General features: G+C 36.9%; 1 protein-coding gene across 2 annotated transcripts; it reads right to left on the bottom strand.

The window, feature by feature from the left end:
• Positions 1-166: 166 nt before the first annotated feature.
• Positions 167-10,749, bottom strand: azin1a (antizyme inhibitor 1a). Of its 2 annotated transcripts, none has more exons than XM_077221550.1 (12): positions 10,529-10,749; positions 7,988-8,109; positions 6,194-6,384; positions 5,936-6,109; positions 5,597-5,769; positions 4,423-4,557; positions 3,365-3,446; positions 3,119-3,193; positions 2,867-3,032; positions 2,014-2,132; positions 1,458-1,672; positions 167-1,377 (listed from the first exon to the last, which is right to left on the bottom strand). In XM_077221550.1, exons 3-12 carry the CDS (start codon positions 6,299-6,301, stop codon positions 1,263-1,265), a joined length of 1,362 nt encoding a protein of 453 aa, XP_077077665.1. In that variant the 5' UTR covers positions 6,302-6,384; positions 7,988-8,109; positions 10,529-10,749; the 3' UTR covers positions 167-1,262. The 2 variants fall into 2 exon arrangements, with proteins under 2 accessions (XP_077077665.1, XP_077077664.1); XM_077221549.1 differs by lacking the exon at positions 10,529-10,749 and adding an exon at positions 9,368-9,588.
• Between the last annotated feature and the right edge of the window lie 280 nt (positions 10,750-11,029).

Raw genomic sequence — 11,029 nt, 5'->3', positions numbered from 1 at the left:
ATTTGCAAATCTCATTTGTGTGCTGAAACCGGATTTTGTAATATACATTGCAACAAATGTAACTCAGAAGCGTAAAAAAAGCAGATGATCACTAACCTAAGTTTATCTAAACTCAAGTTCAAAAGTGAACTTTTACAGTAAAGGGAACATAAAATGATTCAACAAGGCCACTTAATGCCATTTTATTGACAGCAAATCTGTACATGGTAAATGCTGTAAACGCCAAACAGTCTATAATTGATGCTCTGACACCGAAAACTAAACAAACACATTTCACATATCAAATTCCTTTTCATCTGTTGACAAAAGAGGGTAAGAAACCACAGCGCTCGCCTGGATCTTGCAAGTAAAGAGCAACACAGCTTCCTCTCATTTCAACCAGCACCACTTGCTCCAACCATCTACAACACTTTCCGAGACAAAAGCAGAGACGTCCTGGACAGAACACATGTAATACTGAGACAATGCTTGAGATCCGAGCTGCATCTGATGCTCGTATACTATAGCTTAGAAAAGCGACAACTCGGACCCGAAAGATCCTTCTAGCTATGAAATCTCAATTTTGTGCAATATTACATTACAAAATGCATCTACAGTTCATAACACTATGAATTTCTTACTGCACTGCACACATCTTCTTTCCTTAAAATGCAGTAACTTGCTTGTCACCGCAATGCAACACATACAAATATGTACAACTGTACAAGACGCTTGGCATTTGCACACTTGCACAAGGTGCATTCTGGGCGTAAGATTACAACAATTTACAAAGTCCACAAAAAACACTTTTAAAACACATTGCTCTGCTGCACTATTACTGCAACAGTTCAAATAGGACGAAGATCACGATGATCCAGTTTAAAACATCACATTCTTAATACAAATAACAAAAACAGGTGCACATTTCTTGAAAAGCATCTGATGATGTCATGAAACTAGACTTGAGGTTTAATAAATAACTTCCCCCCTTTTGGGTTCATGATTGATTCACTTAGAAGAAATATATGCAATCAATTTGTATATATTTATAAAACTTAAAATTAATTAAGTAAATCTGTAAACGCTAACTGGCCCATTTGTTAAAGCGAATCCTAACTATTTGCTGTATATCCATCAGTTCTGATGGCTATGAAGTTATTCTGGTCAATAACACTTCTTCAGCTCTGGTCCTAGAAGCATCTGAAGCTTTTGAGAAGAGTTCAGGTTCTTAAGCGCTTAAAGTCAATCTTTACAAAACAATGACATTAATAAGTGGCTTATTGTTAAGCTGGGGTAGAAATGGCTGCCTCAGACATGCATGATCGTAGGCAACATGGTCCAAGAGAGAAGTTCTTCATCCCTGTGTCCAAACTGACGCCACAATTACGAATCTCTTGCCTGCAAAGAAAAACAAGTAGTTTAAAAATCAACATAAATGCACCAGCTTTGAAACCAAGACACAAACATTCACTCCATACCAGTCGTATTCGGAGATGCTGTAGAAGACGAGCGGTTTGTGTTCATCTCTGTTAGTGAATGCGGCCCCCAGACTGTTGGCCCCTGCGTTGCTGAAAAGCAGCCAGTCTCCTACACTGAGCTCGGGCAGCAGACATCGCTCCACCACCTGATCCAGATCATCAGCAGACGGACCCCACAGACTGCAGGAGAACAGTGGCTCTTCTGCGCTCATCTCCTGAGAAAACAGTATATTATCAATATCAGCTTTAACCGCATCAATAGATTTAAACAACAATGGCTTGTGATTGGGTCAATGACAAAAGAGGATGTTCAAAGAAATGATTTTAAAGTCTCTCCCCCACAAAAAAAATGTGTACTGAAGTCACTGACTGCATGTATGAAATGTAGTTTTTTCCATGCTGTTACAAACACAAAATTATATATATATATATATATATATATATATATATATATATATATATATATATATATATATATAAAAACTTGATCCGTACATGTTTATGCATTAGGCATATGCAATGTCACATTCTTTAGAAAAAACTGAAAAATATTTACCTTGTGTGCCGAAGGCATCGATATTAAATCTTCACACAGCAGCTTCCTGGCAAATGACCCATAAACGCCATCATTCATGTAGTAGAGAAACTCTGGCTCATCGTTTGCTGACAGTAGTTCTGAAAGAGTTTAATAAACACCCGATGATCAATGTATCACCTATTAGACATATTTAAAGTCCCCCTGTCAATGTTGTTTATATGTGGTGTTATTATATGTGGTGTTTTTAATATGCTTTAAAACAAACCATGTGCAAATTCATAAGTCAACACCATTGCTGAGAATTTTCTCTTTAAAACTGCAGTGACCAAAGACAGTCTCAAAACAACAGTCTGAAATCGCCCGATCTCTGCGTCACAAACATGCTGTAACCAAGCGTTGACGTGCGGGCAGGCTTCAGCATATCATTAACTGCTGTGAAGCAGGGGGGTCTTAAGGAAAGCCAGGTGATCCCGGAGAAAAAACAGGTACATTTAGCAATATAGCGGGTAGATTATGTATATGATGTCTCTTACAATGTTATGATGTATGAAGAGGACTATATGCCTTTCTCCACTGACGTTCTAAGTTTTTCTAAACGTTTGCAAGGATGCTGATTTTTCGAAGGCAGCTGACTCTGAAATGGCGAATGGGAACATGGTTTGTATAACATTAGCAACACATTATTAGCTGTTTGATAACGTAGTCAAGCCAAAGGCTAATAATTTTAATTACAGTTATGTGTCCGACGTAGATAAACAGTAAACAGTTACCAAGCATTTACATATCTTTTTGATGATCCAATATTTATCTCAATTTAAAAGCTACAAAGCTACAATATATCATGAATATCTGACATGAACATTGTACTCACTGTGTGGTTGACCGCTGCAATCCCGAGCCACTGTTTCCTTAGCGATTATATTCACGGCCAGCGTGAAAGCAGATGACACATAATAAGCTCCGGGTTCGGCGATGATCGACAAGCTGGTCGAGGGAGGAAAATACATGTCCAGCATGGGTTTAAGCGTCTGGTGAACCTGCACACAAAAACATTAGAAGCTCAGGGGGAAAGCATTCATAAATGCAAAAAAATCTCTTACAAATTTAAAGCAGAATACATTACCTTGTCTAACTGTGCTTCACTTCCATCAAAGCCCGCTCCAATGTCCAGAATATTCATCTCAAAGCCTAGCTCCTCCTAAGATCAAATTCATTTATAACACATTATCATGCGGGAAATAAATACTTATGCAGTCTGCAGCGAGTGACATTTAGATTAATAAAGATCATTCCCTCTTGATTCAGGAGGGAAACTCATGGCACAAAAGGAACAATCAAATCAAAATTTGATCCATGAGCGTTGACTCACCCCCATATCAAAGACACAGCGGGCATCAGACACAGCACGAGAGAACGCTTGTGCATCCTGACAACAACTGGGAATGTTGAATCTGTGAGCAAAGCATGAACCAACAGCATGAAATCAAAACCTACCTCATTTCCTTCCTTTATAAATGCCCTTGGCAAAACTGCATGGCTCAGAGCCGAAAAATAGTTCTGAGAAAAACTCTATCGTCATTTGATTACACACTTGCTTTAATATCTAATGCAGGAGTTCCCACTTTTTTATTAGCCAGTTAATGGTCACATGGCATGAAAGTGGACTGGGCAATAAGGAAATAAATAAATAAATAAATAAATCGCATCTTATATTTTTTGGCTGAAAAAGACTCACATTTTTGTCTATTTATTAAATATAAATTAATAAAAATTCACATCCTGCCCAATGTTGTGCTATAAACATTGTTCATACTAAAGGTTATGCTATGTTTTGTGTCCAAAGCCACACTCACTAATAGAGACATCAAGCTACGCCTTAAGAATAAGTGACCTCTAGTGGTGATTTACTGTTACATACTGTGCTTTTAATATCCAAAAACATATATTTTAACAAAATGTACATTTTAGTCACACTGTCTGTTTATCATAGGCTCATCCACTACTGACAGCAAAATTGAAACATTTGCATGACTTTTACAGATGGAGAATCAAACTGTGAAATATAAGTTATGCACTGAGGAAAACATCACATCTCCAACACATTAAACAGCACAAGCAGTCTATCTGTCAGAGCAAGCTACATTAAACTACGTGTTAATTATATCGTAGAAGTTATTTTGAAGCCCTTAATATAAAGCATGTCTCATGTTTATTACAAATTGGATTATGCACTTTCTGCGCAATTTTTCAGATTTGCTCAAAAAAAAATTATTGCATATCCATATGACAGGTATTGCCATTCTATATTGTTTATAAAAAATATATCAACATGTTGTACAAACTTGATATGCCGCCCATATTTTTTCCCATCACCATGTCCCTTTAGGGGCTCTGTAAATATCCTCTCCACACTGAAGACAGACTCACTTGACTCCGGTAACGTGCAGGTTGAGCTCTCTGGCACTCTCCAGCAGGTGTCTGCAGTCCTTCAGCGTGGAGCCGAACGGTATGGCCATCTCCGCTCTCTCACAACAGCTCTCTGACGTCAACAGCAGTAACACCCTGTGGCAGAAAGCAAGTTCAAGATGAAGGTTAGTGCTAAAAAACCCTGCGCATTACTGTGAATGCAGCCTATTAGACTTGCTGCTGTCTATGAGATCACCAGTAATATGTAAACCGCAATAATGCTGAGAAAAATCCCTAACAGTCCTTATCTGGAATGCACTTTTTCTTCATTGCTTGTAATTTTTCTTTGTTCCCCTTTTTAACTTTTATGTTTTAAAGCTATATCTAACTTGTTAATAATTCTTAACATTATTTTATTAAGTAACTATAATTACATAACACAAAACAAATATGCAAAATCAGTAGGCAAGGCACCACATATGAAAAGAGTAAAAAAGTAACTTGTTGTACAATTTTTCTAAAATGTCGTTTAAATATGAAAATGATGCATTGTTTAATTAAATATGCATTCATTTGCATTTGTTTCCAGAACAGAAACTTGAACATTGGATAAAACCAGATTAAAAATAGTTTCATTTTGTTGATACATTAGATTAGAGTAAAAGGATGTTTTCAGAGGGAATTTTGGATCTCTCTTCCATAAATCAAAAATTACTGTCAACAGCAAGAATCCCCCCCCCCCCCCTAAAATTTGTTTTTCAGAATTAAAAGTTCTATAAATCAGGCAAATTTTATATTAAGAACAAACCCCTCTGTAAAACCCTGGTGTATGTAAAGCTGCTGAAGTGGGGATTTCTGACACAAGAACAAACTTACCGCTTTGAAGATACTTATTGTCATTGAAATCTACAGATGCAAATAAATAAGGCGCAATAAAATAAACATTTAAAAGTGCATTTTGGATGTTTTCTTTTCACTAGTCTGAAATGACATTATGAAAAGCCAAACAGAACAAACCCTCAACTAAGCAGTGCATGAAAAAAAATGTAGATTAATTGTTTTAGAATCAGATAATGATTACCAGAATCGGATCGTGAGGTGCCTAAATATTCCCAACCCTACTGCATGGATATTGTCTGAGAATTGTGACAATTTACTGCAAATGTTTGCATAGCGACAAGCCTAGTCCACTCACTTTGCTTTGGGATGGCAGCGTGCGATCTTCCTCAACTCCACCTCATTATCGCAAACCAGGAGGGGGATGTTATGTTTGGCTGAGTATTTGATATGGGAAAGCTGTTTACACGTGCCGCCGAGAATGATGTCCTGAGACGGGACGCCAAAGACCTTCACCAAGTCCATCTCATGCTGAGAGACAAGCACAGAAGACAAAACAGATGAAGGTTATAATATTATTTTAAAAAATATTAATACATGTTAAAAATAGCTTTCAAACAGACACAAAAAAAGTAAGCCTTATTTTAGGACACTAGTTTTAGCGAGGGATGAGACATATTTTATACTTTATGTTCACCTTGTTTGAACAAACAAAGCCTGTTCCAAGAGCAGCCAGGATTTCAACAACCACAGGGCAGCTGTTGGTCTTGACCGTGTAGAAAGGCCGAATCTGGTCCATTTTAGTTCTCCAGCGAATTTGCTGCCGCACAATCACTCCAAGGTCAGCAACAAAAAATGCACTCTTCAGTGCCTAAAGAAGACCAACATACATCAATGCTCAGTACAAAAAATGCACAATAATTGAAACAACAACACAGCAGAATGGTATACTTACAAGTGTTTGATCATGAATGTGTTTATCGATCACATCTCTGAGAGCTGCGCTTTCTTCCAGCAGCTCAACAGAATAGTGGAGTTCATTCAGAGTTCCCTTCATACTCATCCGTAATCTGATGTTCTGACTGGCATAAAGCAGGTCACCTATTTATGAGACCCCTCAGAGCTCTTGGGTCCTAGCGATATCCACTGCAACACAAGATGGACAAAAAATAAAATCTTTAAAGAACATCTAGCATCAATGTGTTGAACAATGACTTGACGTGCTGTTGGTGCTCAGGGACCCCAACTGTGAATTGCAGCATTTTATTCTGTTATATAAACTTGGCTTTGAAACATTCAATGTCACAATATCATGTTTGACGGCAAAGCAGAAAGACTCCTACAGTGGAGATCGATCGGAAAAAGTCACTGACTTCCCTTGACCCTTGCAATCCATTCTCAAAGCAGGTCTAAAAACAGCTAAAGACTAAATTGCAACTGCTTTGAAGAATAGGTGGGCAGTATGACCAAAATCAGAACTTCCTGTTGCACTTGAAGCATATGCAAGTTATGGTAAAACACTAGGACTGCACAATATATAGAAATTTTATCGAAATATCGCAAATATATATATTGGAATATGCATATCGCATGAACAAAAGACTCAATAAGAGAAAATCACTCGTTGTTCTTGGTTGAATAACTTTTGTAGCTTTAACTGTACGTTCACATCGCCTCCGACTTGAGCTTCCAAAGCTACCGGAAGTCATTCATTTTCAAATGGAAGCTGGCTTCTCTCAAATCCATCGGCGTCGCGTTTTGAGCATCAATCAGAAAGTTGAAAGTAGCTCAACTTTATGGTAATGAGCTATGACGCGGTTCAGCGGCAAAAGCCAGCAACCAATCGGAATATAGACGTCCTCCGCGCTGGCTGATTCCGGAGAAACACACGATGTAAACTTTCGTTCCTACCAAAACATTAGTTCAGATGAAATGGAGGAGAAGCTAATAATCGTCGTTGCTGGGTTTCCTATCATTTATGATATGACGTTGTTTGCTTATAGGGACCAGTTACAAAAGAACGAGGCATGGGATCAAATAGCTGGGATAGTTTACATTTTTGTTCTTAAAGTTGAACTTATTTTAACTTGAATGACGCGTTTTTTTTAAACGCTGTGACATGCGCGAGACGCGGCAAAAGACACAAAGCTCGAGCACACAGTCTAGCGCGTTTACATAGTTAAATAGAAAAGCAGTGAAGTGGAATGCAAAAACACCAATCTCATGTGACATTTCATGTTGTGATACTTCTCTTCTCCCTGCTACGTCAGAGCGACCAAAGCGTCAAAGAGCTTCCCCGTACTTTTTGACAAGCGTCTTTGCCGCTCAAGTCGGCGGCGGTGTGAACGTACGGTTAGAATCAGTATATATACACATTTAATTCATACAGTAAAAAACTAAGCAGTGTTTTATTTTTACATTTGATTATTCAGTTTCTGTTGTTAAATAAACCTAATGTAGGATAACCTGAAACCCCGTGGTTTACTCTGATATTAAAATAACACTTCTTATGCTACAGTAAAGCACTGCTGTTCACTTTCAGAAGTTAAAGGGATGTTTTCTTGTCACAAAAAGAATGTGAAACGCATATGTAGGTTATATAATTTTAAAGACAATTAAGTTTATTTCACACACTTTAAGCATTATTGCATTGCATATCGAATATCGGATTATTTAATATCGCATTTTTCTTTAATATCGTGCAGCCCTATAAAACACCATAAGTGAGGTTACAGCGATGTGAACCTACAGGGACAGGTCAGAGGGCGACCTCTCCAGGTATCAGCTAGGATCCCAAGGAGGCTCCGCGTTGAAATCAAACTGCTCACGGTAGACAGAAGTCCCTAAGTTATTCTCGTAGTTCACGAACACCTGCAAGAATATACGTGTCAAAATAGAGCTATATAGTACATATAAAGTAGGAATTAATATTGAATTATTTATTTAAAGATAATCACATGCAGAAAATAAACAATTACAAAAATAATTGATAAAAAATAAATAAAAAATCAAGTTATAAATATGGATTTTTTTTAACAAAAACGCATGGTTTCACTTTAAAAGGACTTAACCCCCTGGAGTCGTATTTTTTGGGCTTCAAAAAACAAGGTACCATTCACTCCCATTATAAAGCTTGGAAGAGCCAGGATATTTTTTAACATAACTGACTGTGTTTGGCTGAAAGAAGAAAGTCATATACACCTAGGATGGCTTGAGGGCGAGTAAACTATGGGATAATTTTCATTTTTGTGTGAACTAACAATTTAATTAGGATTATGACAGGAGTGAAACGTTTATAAGCTGTATGGGTGGAGAATCAAAAAACAAAAATAAGACGATTCCCAGCTAACAAAAATATATTCCCATTAAGTTATGAAAACGTTATTTCTGAATGTTCAAATCATTTGTATCATTTTTTAAACATTATGAGAATGTTACTTTTTAATGTTCTCCAGTTTGGAAAAAGATAAAAAAATATATAAATTAGAAGTCCAAGCGAAATGCTTCAGGAAAAAAAAACGTTTCATGAAGAACGTATAAATTACGTTTTTGTGCTAAAGTTTTGAGAACATTAATAAATACCAACTTTGAATGAAAATTCTATTAATATTACTGGAATAACGTTTGTTCATGCCAGAAGGTTAGCTGACGTTCAATCAACACAAAGAATATAAAAGCAATCAATAAAATAAATATAAATCATGAATACAATGACCATCAAAATAAGACATCCGGAAATGAATGAGGCGCCAATTCCACAAGTATTTTTCGCCGATTTAATACAAAACGCTTATCATATCACATGGCTGTCTAGCTTTTAGCAAAATATGTTTGTTTTATTAATAATACAAAAATAATGATACCATGAGTGTTTACTTTTGAGTATTCACCAGAAGATACCAGGTTTAAACTAAAGGCTTTTTTATTGCTAACCGTCAATTAGCCATATAGCAGCTACTGGTATTAAAGTCGTACGTTATTTATCTTAAAAACGTTATAACATAACACGTTAATTCAGACTGAAAACAGTTAAGTGTTTATAAACAACTCCACCTGTCCTTAGTCAAATAACGTTACATACAAGAGGCTAGCAGACACATGTTAGCTTATGAAACCCAGAGCTACTTACCTGGGAGAATTCGAGGGCATTTGAGGTGAACCGTTTTTTCCTTTTGGGCGAAATTTTCACAAAGTAACAAAAGCACCGATACGAGAGATAACGCTAATGTTTTGAGCCATATATCTGTGTAATACAGTGAGTAGCGGACCGTGTGGACTGTGGAGCACGTTTTACGTTAGCTAAAGCCGTTGAATGATGTCGGACCGAGGAATGAAGCGCGTGAAGGAGGCGGGGCTATAATTTAAATGAAGTGGTGAAGGCAGGGAGGAGGCGGGGCTCTTATGTTAATTAGGTGGTGAAGCACATGAAAGAGGAGGGCTATTGTTTGCGTTGCGTGAAAAGGGGGTGGAGCTTCTGTTTGAATAACATAATGAGGCGAGTGAAGGGGAAGAAAAGTTGTGAAAGAGGCGGGGCTCTTGTTTAAATAATTTGATGAAGTGCGTGAACGGAGCGGGATTCTGACAGACTCCATGGAATCAAAACAGGAGTTTTGTAGCTTTTCTTTTCGCTTTGAGACCATCTATATGCAAGTGCAGCTGATAGCCTAAGTGTAGCCTAAGGGATAATATGCAGACAGCCAGTCACAAATAAACAACAAACGTATATGTACACTTAGACTAATGAACCTACACTAAAATATAACTAGTTTCCTAAAGAAATCGCTTAGTTTTAGCTAATTCTTTTTTTGTTTACGTTTAAATTATTACATAAATCACATGAAGGGAGCCAACAGTGCAAAAGCAACCAGTCACAATTTAAACAGTTCAGAATATACAGAAAAAATCCACACAAATAAATAATCATGCAACAATTGAAGTATATTGACACTGTACTTAAATTATTGATAATTTGTTGATGCTTTTTACACATTAAGTGTATGCATACAAGCATAAACAGTAACAAACAGAATCTGTGGTGAACAGTTGTAAATGATAGAATGTGCATAATGAACTTTTCATATTTGTACTATTTTTCATAACTTTCTATAGTACAGTGCATTCAATAATATAAAGCAAATAGTATATGCCTTCCAATATTGACCAGTTTGACTATTTTTAACTTTGCATTTATACAAAAAATTATCCAAATGAACAGTGCGATTATATCTATTTTTATTAAATGTATTGATACTGATGAAAAGGAGGCTATAAGAAATGTGCCATCTCATACCTGAATGCCCAAAGTGCCTTCATCATCTTGGCTACAAAATTCCTGTCAGAACATTGTCCATTTTGCACTTTTATAGCGTGATTCCGGATAAAACATAATAAATAATCCTAACTTTATTGTACTCTGTGTTAATGTCTAGACTGATAGAATGTCCTCTATCTACAGTATCTTGCTTTTTATTGATGAGCTGCTGCTTCAGTGTCCATGTCTCTGATCAAATTAAGTGTCAACACTTTCATCCACAGTATATAGAGGGAGGCGTGTTTACCTCTCTCTCTCTCTCTCTCTCTCTCTCTCTCTCTCTCTCTCTCTCTCTCTCTCTCTCTCTCTCTCTCTCTCTCTCTGTGGCTCGAGGTTTTCATGGTCAAATATTCAGACTTTTCTAAGTTATGATTCACCACATTCTCCAGGGTAAATGCTCAACCTAATGACTTCTTGATGAAGATGTTGACTTCTGAAAGAGTACCTTTGAAACACTGTAAATAACTTTTTTACTTTAAT

Source organism: Siphateles boraxobius, unplaced genomic scaffold, assembly GCF_051911475.1.
Source record: "Siphateles boraxobius isolate OS27281-9 unplaced genomic scaffold, OSU_SipBor_1 84, whole genome shotgun sequence".
Classification (NCBI taxonomy): domain Eukaryota; kingdom Metazoa; phylum Chordata; class Actinopteri; order Cypriniformes; family Leuciscidae; genus Siphateles; species Siphateles boraxobius.
This window is presented reverse-complemented; position numbering and strand designations above follow the sequence as displayed.

What these genes read in the sequence shown, in the direction of transcription:
- azin1a (XM_077221550.1), bottom strand. Translation starts at nt 6,301, where the DNA reads ATGAGTATGAAGGGAACTCTGAATGAACTCCACTATTCTGTTGAGCTG. An exon ending in ACATTCATGATCAAACACTT is followed by an intron (nt 6,110 to 6,193) that starts GTAAGTATACCA and finishes GGTCTTCTTTAG; the next exon opens with GCACTGAAGAGTGCATTTTT. An exon ending in TTGCAGCGGTCAACCACACA is followed by an intron (nt 2,133 to 2,866) that starts GTGAGTACAATG and finishes AAACTCTTTCAG; the next exon opens with AACTACTGTCAGCAAACGAT.